General features: G+C 41.5%; 1 protein-coding gene across 5 annotated transcripts in view; it reads right to left on the bottom strand.

Moving 5' to 3' along the window:
- Nucleotides 1–25,047, bottom strand: part of FOCAD (focadhesin) — a 297,831-nt gene that overhangs the window by 68,351 nt on the left and 204,433 nt on the right. For all 5 annotated transcript variants that reach the window (XM_026506454.4, XM_048223032.2, XM_044386894.3 and 2 more), the window contains 3 exons: nt 24,790–24,911; nt 9,340–9,432; nt 2,042–2,130 (listed from right to left, as the gene is read on the bottom strand). In XM_026506454.4, coding sequence (XP_026362239.2) covers nt 2,042–2,130; nt 9,340–9,432; nt 24,790–24,911 — 304 coding nt within the window. The remainder of the gene's footprint in view (nt 1–2,041; nt 2,131–9,339; nt 9,433–24,789; nt 24,912–25,047) is intronic.

The following is a 25,047-nucleotide window of genomic DNA, read 5'->3' as shown; positions in this document are numbered from 1 at the left end:
CTGCTTTATTTTCACTGGAAATGTTAAAGAATCTTAGCTCTCAGCACTCTGAGAATGACTCGATCTTAAGAGCCAAGTTTTTCAAAAGGTTGCAAACATTGCTCCTACAGACGATAAACTTGCATTCTATAAAACTATTCGACAATAAATTTCTCTAAAATGTATTGTCCTATCTCAGGCTTCCTAAATGGAGTACAGTGAACTCACTGCGGGTTTTATTACTGGTCAATGTGGAATATTTACAAATGATGACCTGCCTATAATTCTGTGTAGGGCCAAACCTTCTATGTGTGGGCTAGTTCCCACCTCTTACCTACCTGCTTCTGTCTGCTGTACCACCAAATGTTCCTTCTCCACTTGTATAACTCCCCTTAGCAGGTGAACACACTGTGGTGTCTACCATCTTCAAAGAAGAAAAAACTCCCCAGCGATTGCCCCATTTCACTGCTTTCATACATCAGAACTCATTTAAAAGAGCTCATTTCCTTCCACTCTTTCTAGACCCTTCTATAATCTGGCTTTTGTCCCCACAGCTCCACCAAAACAGCTCCTGTCATGGCCGCCAAGGACTTTCAAGAGGTTAAGTCTTTCCTGATTCTCCGTCTCCACCTTTTGCAGCCTCATAGCAGCCTTTGACATAACTGGTTTCTCCTGTCTCCAAACATCTTCTTCCCTCGGTGTTTCAGATTCCATTCTTTCTTGGTTTTCCTCCCACATCACTGACCACTACTTTTCTCTGCGCTTTATTGGGTGCCTCTTCATCTGCCCCATGTCTAAATGTTGAACTGCTCTGAGGCTCTGTCCTCTGACCTTTTCTCTTCCCTTTAGGTGATCTGATCGAGCACCATGATTTTAGAGGCAGTTGATATGTTGGTAATTCCCAAATTTATATTTTCAGCCCCGACCTCATCCCCAAACTCTAGACTCATATGGTCAACGACCTACCTGATACCTCCAAATTGGAGGTCTAATTAGCAAGTCCCAAACCTAATTCCTACCCTACACAGACTATTGTCCTCCCATCTTAGTAAGTGGGAAGTTCATACTTTAAGTTACTCACAGTCAAAATCTTGGAGTAACCCTGGACACCCACCTTTCTGTCACATTCTTCATTCCATCTCTAATATTTTGGAGAATATAGCCAATATACAACCCCCACCAAATGATCATTTTTAGTAGATGAACCTCAACTATACGTAAAAGAGAATCACAAAGGGGAAGCGAAATCCAAATTCTTAACCTCTAATCTTAAATTCGATGTCCTAATGTTTTAAACTGTGTTCCTACTTTGAAAGTTAATCTAGAAAATGTAACTTACAATAGAATTACTTAAACATACGTGCACACAGCTTCTGCTTTTCTACAAATGCCAGTTATCAGTAAACAAAAACCTAAACTCCAGTAAGCTTTGAACAGATTTTTAGATTCAAGAAACCTGGTGGCTGCAGGTAAAGCAATTTAGGTTCTAGGCACTTTACCGCGATTTAGGTGGCTGCCACATTAATCTGACAAGGTATTCTTCCTAACCCATGTAATAATTTAAATTGCTTTTAATGTGCCAGCGCTTATACATTTCTAGCTAATATAGTAGGAATTCGCTTGGGGATGTCTGCCAAAGAAATTAAAACCCTGACGCCTTAAAGTTGCTCCTAATAATGAAGATGTCTTGGGGAGGGGGGAGCACGGGAGTGGAAGGGTATTCCTTGACGAAACAGGAGTTGTTATGAAGGCAATGAATTGAGTGGGAAAAACAGAATTTCTCCTTTGAAAGCATATGAAATAATCAGTTACAGGGGGGAAAAGGGAAAAGCAACCCATTTCCACACTGCTTTAGAAAACCATTTTAAAAATAATTAAAATTTACGAATAAAGCTCTAGTTGTTAGATCTGGAAAGTCCATCTATCAGAGCTTTAGTCTCTTCACCTTCGGGCATGTATGCAAGTTAAAATTCCCCACATAAGCCTTTAAACAGTGGGCCCCTCCCCGCTCGTCCTTTGTTTCCCATGATGAGCAATGAGCTGCGGGATGCTGTCCCCTTACCAGAGCCAGGCTGTGCCTTTTTTGTACTGCACCTCCTCGGGGCCTTCTTTCCCATGTTTCAGTTGCAAGTCCAGCTCTCCTGCCCTGCCCTGCAGGACACACAGCATAAATCGGCATGCAAACCTGACGGCCGAAATGACCTCAACATTTCTTTGTAAAACACTGATAACCGATATAGCTTTCCCCATTGGCTTCCAGCGTTCCTGATAAAATGTTAGATTATTAAAAAAGAATGTGTGAGGACAGAGAATTATATCACCACTCAGGTATTTCAACACTCACCAAAGAAATTTATCCTGGAGCAGCTGTAGATTTGGGAAATTTAGTGCATAGCACTTCATTTTGGGATATCGATTAAAAGCAGATTTGAATTCCATAGGTCCCGTTAAAAAAAAAAAAATCCCCCTTATCATAATGATCTGCCTCTGTCGATAGCTGATCGTTGTAACGGACACTATTACCAAGACTGGGGTCTGGGCATCCGTACTACAACGGAACGACAGAAAATGGGGCTTATCATCTAACACGAAAGATTTGGGTCATATATAACCAAAGTTACTCTCAAACACCTACACATTACATATTTACCTCTTGAATTTATAAAAGTCAATACCATAATTTTCACTTCTATACACAAGAAAACTATAGTTGCTATCACCCCTTTAAGACCAAGACCTTCAGATAATTATCCTGTTTTTTTACACTCAGGATTATTTTGATCAGCTCCTTTCCCCTCTAGTCTATCAGCAATTACATTATTTAAATGTACTTAAAACACTGGTTTAGGGGCTCCTGGGTGGCTTGGTTGGTTAAGCGTCCAACTGATGATTTCGGCTCAGGTCATAATCTCAGGACCCTGGGGTCAAGCCCCACATTGGGCTCCCTGCTCAGTGGGGAGTCTGCTTCTCCCTCTCCCTCTGCCCCCCCCCCATTTTCTCTATCTTTCAAATGTATAAATAAAATCTTGAAAGAAAGAAAGAAAAGAAAAGAAAAAAGAAAAAAGGAAAGGAAGGAGGGGGGAGGGAGGAAAGTGGGGAGGGAAGGGAAGAGAAGGGAAAAGGGAAGGGAAGGGAAGGGAAAATACAAGTTCTAGCTACTCCACATTCTCACCAATATTTGGAGTTGTCAGGCTTTGAATTTTTACTGTTCTGGCAAGTGCGAAACAGTGTTTATTATGGTTTTAATTTTTATTTCACTGTTTATCAATGAGATTGAAAATCCTTTCAAATGTTTATTGACTTTTAGATTTCCTACTGTGTCCATTTTTCTTTCTTTCTTTTTTTTCTTTTTCTCTTTTTAAAGATTTGTTTATTTATTTGCGAGAGAGAGCCTGGAGGAGGCACAGAGAGGGAGAGGAAGAAAGAAACGCAGACTCCGTGCTGAGCACACAGCCTGACACGGGGCTCTCCTCCATCCCACGACCCTGAGATCACGACCTGAGCTGAAACCAAGAGTTCGACACCCAACTGACTGTGCCACCCAGGCATCCCCGTGTGTCTACTTTCCTACTGGTTGTCTTTTCCTTACTGATTTTAGAGTTCTAAAGTATGGGGGCGCCTGGCTGGCTCAGTCAGTAGAGCACACGCGCTCTGTCTCAGGGTTGTGAGTTCAAGCCCCGTGCCAGGTGTAGAGCTTACTTAAAAAATAAAGAATAAAATAAAATGAAAAGGAGAGAGTCCTAAAAAGAGTCCTTTCCGCAGCAGCAAAGTCTATCTCCATACAAACTGTAGAGAGGGAAGCAATACAGCTTGCTGGGTTGAGGATGTGGGCTCTGGAATCAGAATGCCTTCATCTAAGGCCATGCTCCCTTACTCGCCGTGTAAATTCCGACAAGTTACTTCATCTCTCTAAACTTGCATTTCCTCATTTGTGAAACGTAGCTAACAACTATCTCACGGCATTAGAGCGCCAAGCTACATCCTGTGGGAAGTGTCTGTTTAGTGTGGTAGCTGATAACAAAGAGCTTCCATACCAGGTTTATTGTCAACAACAACAACAACAACAACAACAACAACAACCCCACCTCCCTCTATTATCTTCTTAGGAACTGATCTCTCATGAATATATATAAACTCTCAGTTACCACCAGCCTGCGAGCTCACTGAAGGCAAAGACTGTTTATCAGGTTAAGGGGTCCTTGTCCTTCAGTGCAAATTCCAGCCCACGGTGCCCTGCGGCTGACCAGCTCACAGGCTCAGAGATTTGATGGGCACCCTATTCTCATCCTTCATAATTTCCATTCACTTCACTCATATCCATCCCCATCTCCGTGTTTCCAAAGATAGAACCCTGGCCCTTTCATTCTCCCCTCTGTCTCCTGGAGCAAGGTATCAGAGGCGAACAAACCGGCAAGACATTAATATTAATACTTATTAATACTGATACTGACCTCCCAGAGCGATAGGCAAATTAGAAAATAGTATTTCTTGCCTATCCCTGTTAGTTATGCTTCTTAAATTAGGCCTCTTTACTCCTAGGAACATGTACTTGCTTATATCCTTTTCCAAAAAGGATAAACAGTAGGAAATGAAAAGGTTCAAAATCTGCTTAGAAATAAACCATAAAACAAAAGAGCTTAGTATACAGGCAGCCTACTGAGAAGGCCTATGTTTCTAATCTCTCCTATAGCCATAACCCAGTACAGCCATCGGCGTAACTAAATTTCTTACTTCTTCTTCCAAAGTTTCTCGCTCCTCTCAATCCTCTTCTGGAATGTCTCTCTCCCCCTGTCCACCCAGTCCCTGTGGGGCTATTTATTCAGACCCACTGTGCCCCCGGAGTCTGTGTTGTTCATCAGGCCACCCATCCCTGTCACCTCTGCTTCTGTGATTAAGGGGGGAAAGCACTCACCGGGAGGAAAATGGCGGAAATGGTCACCTGAACCGAGATTTTCGGGTTGCCTGTAGACTCCAATTATTTATCTACCCTTCTTACCTTTTTTTTTTTTTTGACTCTCCCATCTATATAACTAAGAGCTTGCTGATTCTAGTGAGCGACCTCACCTAGTCCCAAACGTGCAGACGTTAAGAACAAACAACTCCTACAAACGGTCAGAGAGAAATCTACCAGGGTCGCAATTCCGGACCCAGGTTTGGATTTCAGATTGCTTCACAGCCAGCTGACCCACTCAGGAAGCAAACGTCTGCAGTCAACCTGCTTTCTAATTCCTCTCTCCAGGCTGAGGTCATATTCACAAGAGCCCTTTCCGCGAAGGCCGGAGAACTTAACCAACTCGGCATGCCACATGGGGACCAAGGTAAAGGCGGCTGTACAGCCCTCCTTACCAAAACGGACTCTGAACTGTCAATCAACTCGTATCTATCCGCATTTTCCATCTTAATGGGGAGAAAGCCAAATACCTCCTCGTGTCAACCACATTGATATGCTTAAAATTCAAATTCCAACATTCTTGTGGAAAAATTAGATCAGGCCGGAAGCAGATGCCCAGGCTAAAACCACTGGTCCTGATCAGGATCTCGAACTTATTCACATTGTAATCAACCTCCAGGAAGTAATGTAGGATGTATCCTTCAACACGTCTCCTAGGCTTAACTGAATAAAACACGCCTCCTCTAAATGATCCTCTGGTTTAATGCTACAAAGTATGTCTAGCACCAGATGGAAGGAACTGTAACTCTTGTACAGAAGGGTCCTCCAGGACAGAAATTCTTGATATAGACAAGGAGTCTGGCAGTTGCTCTAATTCTTCTAAGACACCATAAATTCGGTTTAAGGGTGTGGGCTCATTTAAAAAAACTCAAACAATTAAAATGCATCAGTGTGCTTTCAAATAATAGTGATGCCCTAAAAAGCTTTCCTGTACTTTTAAATGATACCGAAGATCTTCTCAGAGTCCACGCTTTGAGTTTCATTTCTATTGTCACCAATTCTCAGGGGAACTGAGAAATCCAAAGTAAAAAGGGTTTTATTTTATTTTTTTTAAAAGATTTTATTTATTTATTTGACAGAGAGACAGCTAGCAAGAGAGGGAACACAAGCAGGGGGAGTGGGAGAGGAAGAAGCAGGCTCCCAGCGGAGGAGCCTGATGTGGGGCTCGATCCCAGAATGCCGGGATCACGCCCTGAGCCGAAAGCAGACGCTTAGCGACTGCACTACCCAGGCGCCCCAGTAAAAAGGGTTTTAAAGGATAAATAAGCAAAGAGGCACACCAGCACCTACAACAGTAGAAAGGCAGGATAATTGACCTGCAGTACTAAATGTACTCAGCTGGCTTTTCATAAACAGATCTATCCTCTAAAAAACTAAAGCAATTTCCATTATTTGTTGTTACAACGAATGACAGTGCCAGGGAACGTGCGTGCCGCAGTGGAAAAGGCTGAGGCTCTGGGGACAGACAAATCCAGGTGAAGTCCCAGTTCCTTCCCTGGAGCCCGACAGTTGTGACTGTTGGGTTTTGCACTGTTGCTTTGCTTTCCCAGCAAACCCTGCTTTTTCGTCTGGAATCCCATCATACACGGGGTTAACAACACTCACGTCAAAGGGTTTCTGTAAACATTCATTGAAATAATACATGTGAAGTGTTGGACACATACTAGCTGTTCAATAAATGGTAGTTCTTATTATAAAAAATAACTGTGGAGGTTTTTTTTTTTTTTAAATCAATTGCAAGTCATCGGCATATACCATCATCCTGTTCAATTTAGCCTTCCTTATGCTACGAGCTAAATAAAATTCTCAATTCATGCTCCAGGAGGAGGAGTTATTCCTTCCTTCTTTCTCCAGGCACCCATAGTACTTTGTACAGCCTCTGTTAAAGCCTCAGAGATGGGGCACCTGGGTGGCTCAGCTAGTTAAGCGGCTGCCTTCGGCTCAGGTCATGCTCCCAGGGTCCTGGGATCGAGTCCCACATCAGGTTCCTTGCTGAGCAGGGAACCTGCTTCTCCCTCTCCCTCTGCCTGCTGTTCCTCCTCCTTGTGCTCTTTCATTCCCTAATAAATAAATAAAATCCATTAAAAAAAAAAGCCTCAGAGATGTTGTATTACAGTTGCTGGTGGAGTGTCAGTCTCCCGCACTGGACCAGGAGCTCGCAGAGAGGAAGGAGCGCTTTATTCTCCTTCGTATCCGACACGGCTGGCACAGGGCCTGGCCAGTGAAAGGTGGCCCGTAAATGTTTGCTGAAGGAAAGCACTGGAAAAATCACATCGAGGCAAACAGATGTGAGAAAAAGTGCATACTCTGACTTGCAATCTCACTCTCGTTGCATAAAAACTACGATTGGTTGACGGTGTGTATGAGTAACACACATTCCTCCACTCATGCATCTGTTCAAAACCGAGGGCCCAGATGCCACCTGGAACAAAAACGTGTGAAAGCTGAGCCGAAGGAGGGTTCTAAAAGGCCATCTTTAAAATCTGAATTCCAGTGTAGTTTGGGGAACCGTCTAAAACGCAGTGCTGTGGCTGACAGACTATGTTAAAATGACTGGACAGCTTGGTGAACATGGACGTTCCTGGTCCCCTACTCAGTTCTAATGAGTCAGAACCTCTGAAGATGCATCGCTGCTTCACAAATCCTAGACTCAATAAAATAGGCTGCAGCAAAGTTTTAATTTAAGACGAGAACACCAATGCTAAGATGCTTAGTCATTCCTTCCCGAACCCCCCCCCGCCCCACCCACTCCTTCTCCCCACTTGGTCTTCCAGGACAGCTGTTAGCCCTTAACCATAACACCACACTTCCTGAGACTCCATGAAAATCCTATTCTGGGCCACAAATTACTTAGGTACCATCAGATTTTTTTTTCTATCATCCTTAAAAATGAATTTTAAGCTCGGAATAAAGGTTGGTTAGTCATTTCCTTATATTGTTAACTGTTCATATATTCCCACGCTGACCCCAAATTTTTTTTTTTTTTAAAGATTTTATTTATTTATTTGACAGAGATAGAGACAGCCAGCGAGAGAGGGAACACAAGCAGGGGGAGTGGAAGAGGAAGAAGCAGGCTCATAGCAGAGGAGCCTGATGTGGGGCTCGATCCCATAACGCTGGGATCACGCCCTGAGCCGAAGGCAGGCACTTAACCGTTGTGCCACCCAGGCGCCCCTGACCCCAAATTTTCTAATTTCAAAATTCACAACCTACGACTTTCAGTATTGCTGGATTAAATGAAGGCAAATTGAGTATAATTCGTTTATTTAGAAAGCACCTACTATGTTTCAGACACTGTGCCAGGTTCTGGAGAGACAACAGGGAAGAAAACAACAGTTCCTAGCTTTAAGGAACAGAGAGAACCAAAGGACCCCAGACAAACACCTAAGTTGGTAAGGGCTTCAAAACGGGAAGCATGGGGGATGCTTGACCGGCTCAGTCAGCAGAGGGCAGGACTCGTGATCTCGGGGTTGTGAGTTCCAGCCCCACGTTGGGTGTAGAGATTACCAAAAAAAATATTAAAAAATCAAATCAAATCTTAAAGTGAGGGTGGGGGTAGGGTGGGGAAGCAGGGATTCTAAGAAAGCACAAAAGAGGGGCATATAATTCAGTTTTGGGGGCCCCACAGGTAGGTGCCTTCAGAGATAAAATACTCTAAAAAACCAGCAGAAATTAGGTGGGCAAAGAGGGAAGGCAGGGCCTATAGCTGAAGCGGCTGTGTGTGAGTCAAGAGGTTAGGGGAGACATGCCGAGTGTGGACAACGAAGAGACTTAGCGAGACTGAAACACACAATTCCGGGGAAGGACTAAGAGATAATAAGGCTGGAACTGTAAACAAGTCCAGCCTGGGGAGGCACAGGTACAGGGGCGGATGGTGAGCTCAGCCTGGGACGTGCTCACGACAAGGTGCCGTGGGACAGCCACAGGGGACACCTGTGACATCTAGGAGATCTCAGAAAGCAGCACGGTGTAGAAGAGGAGCACCCAAGGGGGGCTCTGGACTGGCAACAGATGGAGGACATCAAGGTTGAAATGTAAGTGCAGTTACGTGCATAACTCACATTCTTTTATGAGCAAAACTAAACGTCGCATTTTTTTTTTTTAAGATTTATTTATTTGTCAGAGAGAAAAGGAGAGAGAGAGCACAAGCAGGGGCAGCAGCAGGCAGAGGGAGAAGCAGGCTCCCGCTGAGCAAGGAGTCCCATGCGGGACTCAATCCCGGGACCCTGGGATCATGACCTGAGCAGAAGGCAGACACTTATCCGACTGAGCCACCCAGGAGCCCCAAGCGCTGCCTTTTTGATAGTGCTATTTTCCTAATTGGTTTTATATTAAATCCATATGTGCAGTAAAACTTGAGATCCGAAGGAGACACTGTCCTACAGCACCCAATCCTACGGTTTCGTTACCTGTAAAATGGCATGATAAGCTCGACTCATATACGCAAGCCAGGCCTGTGGCAGAAAGATCGCCCGGTGCCACTCGGAAAGCTGGATGTGAACCTGTGGGGAAAACAGACCACAACATAAGTTAGACTGTGTGGTATTAAAACAGAATAAACTTCTTTCCTTCCCTTCATTTAAATGATTTAGATTCTAAAACAAACCAAATCAGTCTAGGATCAGAACCACAAATAAGGTCTTTCGGCTGTTTTCAAAGGAGCAGAGTTTAGAGTCGCGTCAAGACAAAATAAAATAAGCCTGGAATTTTCTAAATTAAAGCAAATAGAGCTCCACAGTAATCACAAGTTAAGATGTATGTGTAATACAAATGTGTCCCTGAAAATGAGGGGGCAACTCTGTGAAGCCTCTTGCCAATGTCAGGAAACTAGGTATTGTCTGGCAAATGCCCCTAGTCATTTTAAATAAAAATAAATATTGCTCACATCCTGGATTTCTACTATGACAATTTCTGAAGTAATAAACTCCAATTGCCAACAGAAATATCACGTTGTGTCGAAACCATGAGGGCCAGAGATGCAAATGAGTCCCTCAGTCGCGCACACCACTAGATAAATGCCCTTTAATCACTGTGCGTAAACAAGAGAAAAATGATATACGCCAACACCGAAGCCCTGTTTCTGAAGAGAGGCCCAGACAAAACATCTGGTTTTCATAGTCATTTCTGCTTCTACCTATTAGTATGAGGCTATCTTGCAACAAATCTTCCCAAGGTCTGCTTCTGTGAAAGAAAGATCACTCAAGAAAAACAGTCACAGTGCATCACATTTCACATTTCCTGTAACTCATCTCATCTAAACCCAAACAACTAGAACTGTAGTCTGGGTCCTACGCACACAAAAACAACAACAAACAGCGAAAAAGACGAATTTCTATATAATGGCCCCAGAATCATGATAACTAGAGTGCGTAAGGAGGTCTTACTGTATTGTGGGAATTAATTTTCTCAAGGGCTTTGATAGGGAAGAGAACAGCTGCTCTGAATACAGCTGCTTCCCAGGGCCTCTGGAATTTTCTGTAACCCTAGTCCTTGTGTGGGCCTGCTACACCCAAGGTACGAGGACAGGTTATGAGGATTATCAATCAGTGTGTGTCTGCAGAGAACGTTCTAGTGGGAGAGTCAGAAAGGAGCACAAATAGATTATCAGGGAAAATTAAGAGGAACCTACGGGAATGAAAAGAACAAAGAAAATTCTGTCTGCTATCTATTACTTCTCATCCTAGCACTGCTTCTCTCAAAACAAACAAACAAACAAAAAACCTTGACATGTAGTCTGAAGAAGATACTCGCACCATGAAATGAACTTTAAAAAAATTTTAAGGATAGGTTTCTTCTTTTTCCGATTAAGTACTCACTGTATCAAGTAGGGGAGGGGGAGCCTTGTCAATAGGTCAACAGAAATCCTGGAAGGAACAGGCCCACCAACTCCTGCTTCCTCTCTCATTATCTGGAAGCAGACTACAACGGAGGCCACATTTCCAGCTGGAGAGGCATTAATCGGTCCTTGGCCCTGCTGTCCGTTTCCAAAATGTGGGGCATTTTCCTGTCGATTCTATTTCCGTTTCATAAACTACATTAACTATCAAGTCCAATTTGGGGCATCTGGGTGACTCAGTCAGTTGAGCATCTGACTCTTGACTTTGGCTCAGGTCATGATCTCAGGGTCCTGAGATGGAGCCCCACGTCAGGCTCCGCACTGGGCATGAAGCCTGCTTAGGATTCCCTCTGTCCCCCTCCCTCTGCTCCTCCCCCCCTTAAAAAAAATCCTATTTTGAGACCTGGATTTAACAGAAAGAACACTCAAACACCACAATCAAACTTTCCTCTCTTAGTTCACAACCTCAAAATACTTCAATATTTTCCTGTCAAATAACCCACGGACGTCTCTGCAGCACTGGGGCTATCCAGGGTCTCCGTGAATTGGTAAAAAGAGCGCTGAATGTTTTTGGAAGGACAACAGTGGCGATTACCACTTCAACCTCAGTTAAGAAAAAAGAAAGTATTATGGAAAAAATGTAAAGGAAAATGAGCAAATCAAACGTTGAGCTTCTAAGAACAGAAGCATTTGTGCCCGGAAACCTATTCGAAAGGAGGTTACAAACTGAAGGTGAAAGCTAATCCTCCTGCTGCCGCTCGAACCACATCTGAAGGTGGGTGCGGGGACCCAGCACAACTCTCGAGCGGACACACCAGCCTGAACTCCTCGTGGTTTATGCGATTATACCTGGTCCCAGGGTTCCACGGAGTCAGCTGTGAAAAAATCTCCTTAGGGGCCCCTGGGTGGCACAGCGGTTGAACGTCTGCCTTCGGCTCAGGGCGTGATCCCGGCGTTATGGGATCGAGCCCCACATCAGGCTCCTCCGCTATGAGCCTGCTTCTTCCTCTCCCACTCCCTCTGTTTGTGTTCCCTTTCTCACTGGCTGTCTCTATCTCTGTCGAATGAATAAATAAAATCTTTAAAAAAAAAAATCTCCTTAAAAATGCACTGGCTCGCTGCGCTCTCCTTCACTGAAGAGAAACAGGGAAAGAGCCTGCAGTCAGTCATGCCCTTACACTCCAGTTGTGTTACACAGCAAAAGAGACGCCTTGGACCGTTTTTAACAAAAAAACATTTTAGGACACTATTCTAATTCAATATATAGCCACCCATATAGGTTAATGTTGCTAGGCTGAAAAATACAATTAGCATTTTTAAAGCATGAAAACTACGTATAATTTGCTATACTCTGAGAAGGCTTTGAAGGAAACCCAAACAACTAAAGAATTGTAAATCACGAACTGGCAACCCTGTTACCCAGCGGATGAGGGTTCTCAACTACTGTGCGGCAAGTTTTCACGCACGTGGAATGTCGTCTTGCTTCACCTACACATACTCTTGCAATGATGGGTGTCTGATGGACTCTTGGCATGAGCAGGCTCTAGAATCTGGAGAAGGGTAAGCATTTCCAGGTGGTAAGAGGGAGTAAGTACCATGAAACATTATGCATGTGCCTAAAAAAGAGACCATATTAGAGAAATATACATGAGGAGGGTATGGGGGGGGGACAATGAAGGGAGGACGGAGACTGGAACAGTTTACAGAACTCAACAGGGTGGTTAGGTAGACCCCGTTGAGAAGGTGAAGGCTGAATAAAGAGTGGAATGTGATGATAAGTGCTGGTGGGAATGGAAAACAGTTCAGCTTCGGTCATTCCTCAAGAAGCCAGACGCAGAACTACCTTATGAACCAGCAATTCCAATTCTACATACATATCCAGAAGAATCAAAACCATTTATGCAAACAAACACTGTACATGAATGCTCAAAGCATTTTCACAATAACCAAAAGATGGAGCGCACCCACGTGAGCGAAGAACGAACGAACACAATATATCTACAACGGAATATTATTCAACCATAAAAAGGAATGGCGTGCAGACGCAAAAGAGATGCAGAGGAACTGTGAAAACATTTACGTGAAAGAGAAAGAAGCCAGACAGAAAGGCTCCTATTAGATTATTTTATTTATATGAAATATCCAGAGTAGGTAAATCCATAGAGACAGAAAGCAGACTGTGGTTGCCAGGGGAGGGGAAGAGACAAGGGAAGGAAAAAAGAGAGGGGGAAATGGGAAGTGACTGTTTAACACACACACACACACACACACACACACACACACACACGATCTCACTGGAGGGTGATGAAAATGTTCTGGAACTAGACAGAGGTGATGGTTTGCACATTGTGAATATACTGAATACCACAGAATTGTATGCTTCAAGCTTTAAAAGGGTTAATTTTATGTTATGTGAATTTTACTTCAGTTAAAAAACACACAAACACAAGGTAAGGCACAGGTCCTAAAGCCCACATGGCTCACCTGCCTGAGGAACCAATGAGCACGGGCAGAGTGAGCGAGAGAGAAGTTCGGCAAATTGAGAGGGCACTCAGTGCAGGGAAGTGACTTCTAGGTCACTTTTCAGGACTTTTTTTTTTTTTTTTTGAGAGAGAGAGAGACAGTGTGCATGTACGGGCACAGAGGATGAGGGGCAGAAGTAGAGGGAGAGAGAGAATCTTAAGCAGACTCCACACCCAGGACAGAACCCAACACGGGCTTGAGCTCACAACCCTGAGCTCATGACCGGAGCTGAAATCGAGAGGCGGACGCTTAACTGACTGAGTCACCTGGGTGCCCCTCAGGACTTGTCTTTATTCTTAGTAAAGGGGGAGCCATTATAAGGTTTTGAGAAGAAAGACATGATCTAACCTACAGCGTAAAAGGATCATGCTGACTGCTGTGTTGAGAACAGACCATAGGGGGCAAAGGTCAGAGCAGAGCCGCCTACTCACAGGGGCTACTGCAAAAATCCGGATGAGACAGAACAGTGGCTGAGAGTTGTGTCAGCAACACTGCAGAATACGACGAGTTTTCGAATGTTTGGCTATGTAATTTTTCCACCCACCCCAAACGTCAAGTAAAATGCCAATATATAAAACAGAAAACAGGCAAAACTTGTCTAGATGAAGTGAGGACGAGGGCTGGGGGGCTTGGTGGTCAGCCTTCTTGATCATCTGACCCTATTTGCGGTGGTCCTCAGGACTCTTGAAAACACGGTTTTAACCAGAAGGACATAAACTAGATCAGCGGTTTCAGAAGAAGGGGGAGATGAAAGGGCTACTGACTACAAAGGAGCATGGGGGAATTTTTAGGGTGACAGAACTGTTCTTATCTTGACTGGGGTATGGGTTACATGAACGTGCGTACTTATAAAAATTCATAGAACTAAGTACTAAGAGAGGTGAAATCCACTGCGTGTATATTATACCTCAATACAAATAAAATTAAAAGTCTGAAAGTCACTTTCAGCCTGTAATGCTTCTCAAACCCTCACTTCCCACCATCTATGACACTCTGTACACTTGCCATCAGCACTGAAAATCCACCCTTTCTCTTATCTTTTGTGTTTCTATCAATATCACACATCAATATCCCAGTCACCCAGGTCTGAAACTTCTCACTGATCCTGGACTTCTTTCTTGCCCCCAACTCAACAGCCAACTCCACCTCTGAAATGTTTCTTCTATTTTCCATACTTTCTTCCTCACTGGCTTAGTCCGAATTCCTGCCTAGAGTACTGAGGCCCCTAACTGATCTCCTAACAGCCTAACATCTTTCCTCTTTCTAACACATCCGAAATGGTGCTGCTACTCTTCCATTAACTCGGAACTTCTTTTCAAAAACCTTTGATGGCTCATTAAAGAATAAAGTCCAAACTCTTTTGTACTATGTTCAAAGCCTTTTAGAATCAAAAGCACACCATTTACTTTAAGACATAATTTGTTCTCATGTTAAGAACTCTGCTGGCCAAGATCCCCATCCAATTTCCCTAGATGAGTTCCTGCTCCTCTCTTTCATTTAACCTGCATTCTGGCTGAACTGGGTTATAAACCAATTCCCAAGTCAGTCCTATACTCTACGGCACCTTTGCACTCACTACTTCCACTACCTGGAACGCCCCGTCTTCCTCTCATCTCTACTTACTGAAATAGTTTCTTCCATCTCTATACTTCCAGGATGCACAAACCTCTCCTGTAACATTCAACCGATTCCATCTTTGATTATTTGTGTATGCACCCTAACCTCATACAATCCTAAGGGTAGAGATCCTGTCCTACTCATCTCAGAATCCCTCCCACGGACCCATAATAGCGTTCTTCACTTAAGTGTTCAATTAAGTACCTGCTGAGTTTAATCAAATTAAATGTACAGTATTTGCTTTAAGACAAAATTCTGTCATGTGAAAACTATACGGTCATAAACAAGCAATCACAGAAAATTATGACGTTCAACTTTCAATCAGGCTGGAAACAGTGTTAGAAAACTTTTTTAGGGGCGCCTGGGTGGCGCAGTCATTAAGCGTCTGCCTTCCGCTCAGGGCGTGATCCCGGCGTTATGGGATCGAGCCCCACATCAGGCTTCTCTGCTAGGAACCTGCTTCTTCCTCTCTCACTCCCCCTGCTTGTGTTCCCTCTCTCGCTGGCTGTCTCTCTCTCTGTCGAATAAATAAATAAAATCTAAAAAAAAAACAAAAACAAAAAAAACTTTTTTAGGTAGACACAGCTAAACTCAAACACAAATTGTTGAGGACACAGTTATTTGAAATTTTATGTAAGCACGACCAAAATGTTCTGGCCAGGAAATGTTTCATTCCAGCTAAAACCACAGTGAGTGACAAAGCACAATTTTCAAGTGGGTATTATATGTTTTATATTTTGAAATCTCCTCACTAAACCTACTTGTATCATATAGGATTTAATCAAGTATACCTGAAATAGTAGCTCAACAGAAAATATCTCACTTAGAAACACGATTCACAAATAAAGGGAAATGTTGAAAGAGAAAATCAAAAAGTAGATTTTGTTTCCTCACTGCTACGTAGTTTACTTGAAGGAACTACCTGGCCGCTCATTAACTTACTGTTCAGAATACACCGCCCAGAAATTTCGTAGTGTCTTCTGTCTCTTACGCCATCTTAACAAGTATGATTACTTGTTTATAAGAAAACATCCATTTTAACAGACTTTCATTAAATACGATAAACTGAGTAAAATAACCTTTGGTGAGGTGGTTAGAAGGTCAAAGTAGAATGAAATAAGGTAGGGTAGCATGTACAAATTTACAGGTAAACGAAGTGCTTGCTATCGGCTTTAAAACCCCAATTTCACAAAGGAAGACATTTCCACGCTCCCCAGATGTATTTATTATCAAAAGAATAAAAGTATTTAATGTCAGCTGCTCCACAGACACACAAACACTGAGCCACTACATTTAGTCTGTGACACACACACTCCTCCCACATGCCCAGAAGAAAAACCATTTGTACTTAGTGCTAGAGACCCCGAAGCCACTCAATGTCCCATTGTTTACATATGAGATATAATAGCCTTCAATTTTCTGTCAATAGTAATCTTGTTTGCACAAAAATAATTTTGTTAGTCCTGTCTCCTGACAAATTGTGACTGAAGGACAAGAAGGGAGGGCTTGTAGAGGACACGTTTTAAAAGTAAAATGACACTCTTCTCTTTGTGGGTGCTTTCTGGACATTTAAAAATTTCTCTCCCTGACTCTCTCCCCCTCATCTTCTCTCTCTCTCTTCCTCAGTCTATTCCCCCCCACCCCATCAGGATAACATTAGCCTGAAAGCTGACAATTCAATCACATCTCAAGCAACCATTTACTTACTCTGTTATTTAATAGGAGGGGGGAAAACCCAGTTACCATAACAACTCACATCACATGGTAATTATGGAGTCTCTAAAATACAGCAAACCATACTTTTCACGGTGTTTTCTAAGGGGGAATGTGTAATAAGCACAGACACCACTTCTCCCAATTATTATTCAGAATTTCCATCTAATTGTTTCATATTGCACGAATGCTAATGCTACTCCACGCTCTTCCTAAGAAATATGTTTTTAAATAAAGAAGGAATGAAAGAAAAAGGCAAATATATTCCTTGCATTTCAAATGAGGGGTTATATCTCACCTATTTCTGGGCATCTAGGGAAAAAAATCCACAGAAGGCAGAAGAAAGGCAAAGTTAATTTATAGGGCAAAAGAATCAAATGATGATTCATAGAGAAGGAAGGAAGGAAGGAAGGACAGATTTCATTCAGAATGAGTGCTGCCAATAAGTCCAGGTAAGAGTTCCCTGGAATAAAAATGAAAACAGAGCTCATTACCTAACGCAGAGGCAGAAATATGGTTGGGTGAAGGCAGCAGCATCAGGGACATTTGCATGTGCCCAAAGATGGAGGAAATAATGAAGCAAGACTGCCATTCTCATCCAGGGACAAATCACTGTCATCCAACTTAGGTGAGAGTGTCACGTCAGAGTTAGAAATGCCAAAGGATGACAAGACAGGCAGCAAATTTCAGGGAACGAAACTGTCATTCACCTTCTACTTCCTTATCAGGAGGAATCAAGTTAGTCTCAGGATGAGAAAGTGTAGTTAGAGCAGAAGAGGACAGTCACTTGAGGTTGGAGAAGTCCTAGTAGGTCTGAAATGACCCCTGGTTGTCCCTCTTCAAAGGAGCGGAGAGAGAGGGGGCACTTCAGGTTCAGAAAAGTCTAGACAGGCCAATGATTATACAGAACTTCTCCTGGGGTATGTCAGGTCAAAGTCAAATCAGACTTAGATTTGCGAGTCTTCCAAAAGTCCCATGAGAGAGTTTCACTTTAAGAAAAATCAATGAAAAAAAAAAAATCAAAACATTAAGAATTTTCAAAAAGAAGGGAATATAATAATCTCCAAAAGAATTCACCACAGATAAAATAACTAGTTCTCCACAATGGAAATTACTTGATTTAATGAACACAGTTCTTCAGAAATATTGACAATTACATAAAGCAAAATACGTAAGGATAGGAAGAACAGAGCTCTTAGGACATTCAAAACAAAGTTCTTTTACCTATTCACACACTCACCCACCTATAGTTGTAGGCATTCAGAAGGCCCTAGTATACGTAATCTTCGCAGGGAGGAAAGGCTACATCTATTCATATAAATGACTAATGACATAAAACAGTACACAAAAGCCATTCAAATTATACTAATGTCACTTCTTAGTAAGACCTCAATAATTATTAGATTCACCGTCAATTTATTAACAACATTTCTGGAAAAAGGAAACTATCATACGAAATGCACATATGAAGTCTAAGGTACATCCACGTTTCAAAAGGATTTAAATCATTAACCCAACAAAGGTCTATGAAGCATCTGCTATGTGCCGGGAATACCAGGCATTGGAGCTACAGGTGACCAAAACAAAGCTCCCTGATTTTATAATCTTTACACTTTACAGAGGGGGACTAACTGTCATGTATGCTCTGCCACCCACAACGCCCCCTTCAGGATTAGTAGGAAGATGGATAGATCTGAGTGAACAGACTCATATATTAAATAAATTGAATTCATAGTTATAAACATTCCTGAGGAAAACTCCAAGCCCAAATGGTTTCACTGGAAAATTCTACCAAACATTTAAGGAAAAATTATTTATTAGGATAGCATTATACAGTAACATATCAGGCAAAGACAATAAAGGGAAGCTACAGAACAATATTCCTCATGAACGAAGATAGAAAAATCCTTAACAAAATATTACTAGCAAGTCAAATTCAGCAACATATAAATAGGACCAAACATTAGGATTACGTGGAGTTTTTCCCAGGAATGAAGATTGGGTTCACTTAGACAAATCAAAATAATTCATCATATCAACAAGTTTAAAAAGTATACAATCTTCTGATATAGAACAAAACATTCAACAAAATTCAACATCCATTTGTGATATAAAAACTTTCAGCAATTTAGGAATAAAAGGAAACTTTGCGAATCTGATAAAGCTTATCTACAAAATCTTCATACTGAAATAAGCTAAATATAGCACCGTATTTAATGTTAAGACACTGCATGTTTTCCCGCAAGACTGTGCATAAGATAAGAAATGTCTGCTCTTACACTCTAGTTCAACGCTGCACTGGAAGGCCCTATACAGTGTAATCAGGCAAGAAAAAGAAATGAAAGGCACACACATCAGGAAAAAAAAGTTAAGATCATCCCTACTTATACACATCACAATGAAAAACAAAAAGAAGCTACAAGAAATCAACAAGAATATGTAGGTGGGTTTAGTAAAGTCAGAGATATCCATTATATGTTTATATACTAGCAAGGAGCAGGTGCAAATTAAGACAAACGAAAAAACAGTTTAATTTGATGCAGGAGCATCAAAATACTTGGGGACACGCAATACTCATTAAATTTAACAAAATATGCATAAAATTTGTAATAGAACAAAACACTGACCTGAAATAATGGAAAGATATATATGCCTTGTGCATGAGTTGAAAGACTCAATATTAGTGAGATGTCAGTTCTCTCCCAAATTAATCTACAGATTCAATACATTTCTAACCAAAATTACAGCAGGCTTTTTTGTGGTTTCTCAAAGCTGATTTAAAGTTTACATGGAAAAGCCAAAGATAGCCAAATTTTAAAACAACAAAATTGGAGGATTCATATTGCTTTTCAAGACTTTTTATAAAGCGACAGTAATTAAGCTGTGTGGTTTTGGTTAAAGTATACACACATAGATCAAGGGAATACAACTGAATGCAGAAGTAGACCCACGCAGGGGCGCCTGGGTGGCTCAGTCAGTTAAGCGTCTGCCTTCAGCTCAGGTCATGATCCCAGGGTTCTGGGATTGAGCCCCGAGTCAGGCTCCCTGCTTGGTGGGGCGTCTGCTTTACCCTGTGCCTCTCCCTCTGTGTGTGCTCACACTCTCTCGCTCTCTCTAGCTCTCATTCTCTCTCAAATAAATAAATAAAATCTTTAAAAAAAATCAAAAAAGAAGTAGACCCATACATACGGACAAATGATTTTCAACAGAGGTGTCTCAGTGAACAAAGGATGGAATATTCAATAAATATAACTCATATCTCATGAAAAATAAACTCACACAGATTCTAGGCTAGAATGTAAACTGTAAACTATAAAACTTCTATATGTAAACACAGGAGATGATCAAGGGACTAATGGATAAACTATGTATGGTAGATTCATATAATGGGATATTTTTCGGTCATAAAAACGAATGACATCCTGACATGCTACAGCATATATAAACTTTGAAAACATTATACTGCGTGAAAAAAGTCAGACAAATAGACCACATATTGTATGATTCCATATACATGTAATGTCCAAAATATGCGAACTATAGAGACAGATAAGTGGATTAGTGGTTGCTGGAAGCTAGGAAAAGAGGAAAAGGGAGTCTCTCTGCTAATAGGTACAGTATTTCTTTTTGGTGGGATGAAAATATTCTAAAATTGATTGTGCTGATGGTTTCGCAACTCTGTGAATATGCTAAAACCACTGTTTTGCACATCTTACATGAGTGGGTTTCATTGCACATTAATTATGCCTCCATTTTTTAAAAAATAAAGAAAGAAGAAAATATAGGAGGGGAAAAAAAAGAAAACAGAAGACCTTTGAGACTTTGGGTTAGACAAAAAGCAAGGACCATAAGCGGAAAACCTTGATAAACTGAAGTTCTTTAAAGGTAACCATTTGCTCTTCAAAAGACACTGCCAAGGAAATAAAAAGACAAGTTACAGATTTGGTTAAAAAAAAATTTGCAAAACACATTTCTAATAAAGAATTTATACCAGAATAAAGAACTCTCATTTGAAAAGAAAAACCTGGTTAAAAACAACAACAACAACAACAAAAAACCAAGCACAACAACAGAATCCTTCATAGAAGAAAAGGTATGACTGGCAAAAAATAAAAGAAAGAGATCCTCAATACCAACAGCCATTAAGGAAACAAAACCACAGAAGAGAAGCCACTCTCCAGGGATGAGAATGGCTAGCTTTTAAAAAACTGAGGACTCTTGGGAATGCAAGTTGGTACAGCCGCTCTGGAAAACAGTGTGGAGGTCCCTTAAAAAGTTAAAAATTGAGCTACCCTATGACCCAGCCATTACAATACTGGGTGTTTACCCCAAAGATACAGACGTAGTGAAGAGGAGGGCCATATGCACCCTAATGTTCATAGCAGCATTGTCCACAATAGCTAAATCGTGGAAGGAGCCGAGATGCCCTTCAACAGATGACTGGATTAAGAAGATGTGGTCCATATATACAATGGAATATTACTCAGCCATCAAAAAGAAAGATTTCTCAACATTTGCTGCAACATGGATGGCACTGGAGGAGATAATGCTAAGTGAAATAAGTCAAGCAGAGAAAGACAATTATCATATGATTTCTCTCATCTATGGAACATAAGAACTAGGATGATCAGTAGGGGAAGAAAGGGATGGGGGGGTAATCAGAGAGGGGAATGAAACATGAGAGACTATGGACTATGAGAAACAAACTGAGGGCCTCAGAGGGGAGGGGGGTGGGGGAATGGGATAGACCGGTGATGGGTAGTAAGGAGGGCACGTATTGCATGGTGCACTGGGTGTTATACGTAACTAATGAATCATCGAACTTTACATCGGAAACCAGGGATGTACTGTATGGTGACTAACATAATATAATAAAAAATCATTAAAAAAAAAAAAAGGAGGGCACGTACTGCATGGTGCACTGGGTGTTATATGCAAGTAATGAATCATGGAACTTTACATCAGAAACTAGAGATGTACTGTATCGTGACTAACATAATAAAAATTATTATTATTAAAAATAATAGGGGCGCCTGGGTGGCACAGCGGTTAAGCATCTGCCTTCGGCTCAGGGTGTGATCCCGGCGTTGTGGGATCGAGCCCCACATCAGGCTCCTCCGCTATGAGCCTGCTTCTTCCTCTCCCACTCCCCCTGCTTGTGTTCCCTCTCTCGCTGGCTGTCTCTATCTCTGTCGAATAAATAAATAAAAAATCTTTAAAAATAATAATAATAATAAAATAAAAAATCTTTAAAAATAAAAAACCGAGGACTCTGGGCAAAGAGAGCAAGTGGAACCTCCCTTACGTTGCCGGTGGGCACTCCAAATGGACAGTCACTAGGAAAAGTTTGGTAGCTTGTTTCATTCACTTACCATATGGCCTAGCAATCCCACTCCGACATCTTTATTTACTCAAAAGAAATGAAAACAGATGTCCACACATAGACCTATATGAGAATTGCTTATAGTGGCTTCAGTCCTAATTGCCAAGAACTGGAAACACCCCAAGGGCCCATCGATGGGTGAATAAACCAACGGAAACTCTCACGACAGATATTTTTAAAATAAAAGACTCAGAAGCAATAATGAGAACCCAAAGAAGTTTGAAGAAAATGTCCCCCGCAACTATACCAAAAGGATCCCAACAAAAGAAGGACCAGAAGCAAGGAGAAGAGTAAGGAAACCCTAGAGTCATCTTGGGAAGATCCAAAGGTATCGTTAAATGCTGTCTGGTTAACCTGGGATGGCGTAGGGTAGTCCAAGGACCACCCTGAGTCATACTGCCCGGGTTCAGCGTCCAGGCTCCTGTACTTAGGAGCTCTGTGATCTCAAGCACATTAGCAGTACCAACGTTTCACAGTGTTACTGTAGAGATTAAATGAATATACATATATATAGCAATTTTTAAAATACCTGAGCTGGTTGTTAGCTATTATCACTGCAATTATTATTCTGATTAACCAGATCTTAAAACTCGTATTATTTGTTGTCACCTAGTTTGAGAAACTGTACGATTCATTCTCTATCTCTGCCTTTTTTTAAATGAATTACAACAAGATGAATCCAAACTAAAATCCTACCATAGACTTGACAAAATTCTATCCAATGTATCTTCCAACTGACTCCTAAAATAATGATTTCCTCATCTCTTTGAAATTTTCTAGGCATTCTACAATACCAGCAACAATTATTTTTTTTAAAGATTTTATTTATTTATTTGACAGAGATAGAGACAGCCAGCGAGAGAGGGAACACAAGCAGGGGGAGTGGGAGAGGAAGAAGCAGGCTCACAGTGGAGGAGCCTGATGTGGGGCTCGATCCCAGAACGCCGGGATCACGCCCTGAGCCGAAGGCAGACGCTTAACCGCTGTGCCACCCAGGCGCCCCAGCAACAATTATTTTAACCCAAATAATTTCTCTGTTCATATCCAAGGCATGCCTAAATTCTGATGCCATTTGCTGAAACTTATTAGATTGCCTTCTGCTACTCCTCATATTAACACTTTTTCTTCTTTCTGTTCTGATGGTGACTTTTAAAATCAACTTTCCATTAATACTTAACACTTTGGTTAAGTACTTGGTTAAGTAACCTTCAATCCCCTACGTGCACAGCTTAAAACACAAAAAGGCACCAAATCTCTCCCTTCTCCATGGCCGTAATGAGATGTTAGGGAAAACAAATCTAGAAATCACCTATGTTCTTTCTTTCATGAAATTAAACCTCTTTTCCTCCCAGATCTTTAGTCCCTCCTTAGTTAAGTGAAAACACTGAATTAGACAAAAAAAAGCTTTGAACCAAATATTTATATAATTTCAACTCTAATTAAATATATGAAAGAACATGGGCGGCACAGGATAAAGACAGATCTCTAAAAACTGGATATGCTACTTGTAGCAAGTGACAGGATGCAGAATATAATCCAGCCAAATGAGTGGTGCCAAGATTCAGAAATTACGCACCAAAATGAGATTTAGTACAAACATACTGTAGTAGCTCTAATTACGTTTACATCAAGCCATTAAATGTTTTACAATTCCTATCTTCATTTGTAAGTGGTATATAACCTACCATGTCCAAATTATATAAAAGAAACCTCTTTGTTAGGATACTTTGTTATTCATTTATTTTAATCTATATACACCTGAATGAGTAACCGTCATAAACTGTTTAAAGGTAACACTAAAGCCCACATTTCCCACATGCTCTCCAGCTTCTCTCCTCCCTCTGGTGTTGCTACAATCTGATATGATCAGACTTTATACAAATCATCTCACGGCATCACATAACTTTATTTTAAAAGGGTAGCCTAAAAGAAAAACAGAATAAACACGAAAACCAAAGGGTTTTTTTTCCTTAAACACTTATTTACGGTTAATTCACAACATCCACAAAATATATAAACACTGGAGCCCTACGTACTTGCAGAGGATTCAAATCAAGAAACAGGCAAGATTATTTCTTTAAATAATAAGTTGGTATTTATTCTGAACAATACAAGTTAAACAATGATGAAAGAAACCAAATTACTACATACTACTCCCTAATAATAAGGCTGGGCAATGAGAGAAGCATGTTTCTTTCAGAAACACATCCAAACACATCCAAATATTTTAGTATTCAGTTGGGTCCACTATTTTGGTTGCCTTTAAAAGCAACTTTTAGGGAAACCTGGGTGGCTCAGTCAGTTAAACGTCTGCCTTCAGCTCAGGTCATGATCCCAAGGTCCTGGGATCAAGTCCCACATCAGGTTCCTTGCTCAGAGAGGAGCCTGCTTCTCACTCTGCCTGCTGCTCCCCCTGCTTGTGTGCTCTCTCTCAAAACGGTATGCAAGTTTTGAATTTAAAAAAGGAATGTAGGGGCGCCTGGGTGGCTCAGTCAGTTAAGCATCTGCCTTCGGCTCAGGCTGGGATCCCAGGGTCCTAGAATGGAGCCCCTGCATCACATCAGGCTCCCTGCTCAGTGGGGAGCCTGCTTCTGCTTCTCCTTCTTTCCCCCACCCTCGCCCTGCTCATGCTCTCTCGCTCTCTCTTTCTCGAATAAATTTTAAAAATCTTTGAAACAAAATAAAATAAACACACACTAAATTTAATGACCATAAACTGAAGGGGGGGTAGCACCTAAACATATACAAGCAAGAAGAACCGGTTACACTGTCTATGGAGGCACCTACCTCATGCACTAGAGCGAGAGAGGTCTGCTTGAAACTTCGCCCTCTACTGGCCATCAGTCGATTCAATGGTTTGCCATCTTTACTCTGATAGGTTGAAACATCGTAACAAAATAACATACCACCTGAGGGGGTAAAAACAACTTATAAAAACATTTCTTATGGAAAAACTTAATTAATTAGATTCCCAGAGTCTCAGTAATCCATATTCAATCAATCTGGATAGTCAGGTTTTTTTTGTTTTTGTTTTTAAGATTTCAT

Source organism: Ursus arctos, unplaced genomic scaffold (genome assembly GCF_023065955.2).
Source record: "Ursus arctos isolate Adak ecotype North America unplaced genomic scaffold, UrsArc2.0 scaffold_18, whole genome shotgun sequence".
In the NCBI taxonomy this organism is placed as follows: Eukaryota; Metazoa; Chordata; class Mammalia; order Carnivora; family Ursidae; genus Ursus; species Ursus arctos.
The sequence above is the reverse complement of the archived record's forward strand: the minus strand, read 5'-3'. Positions and strand labels throughout refer to the sequence as shown.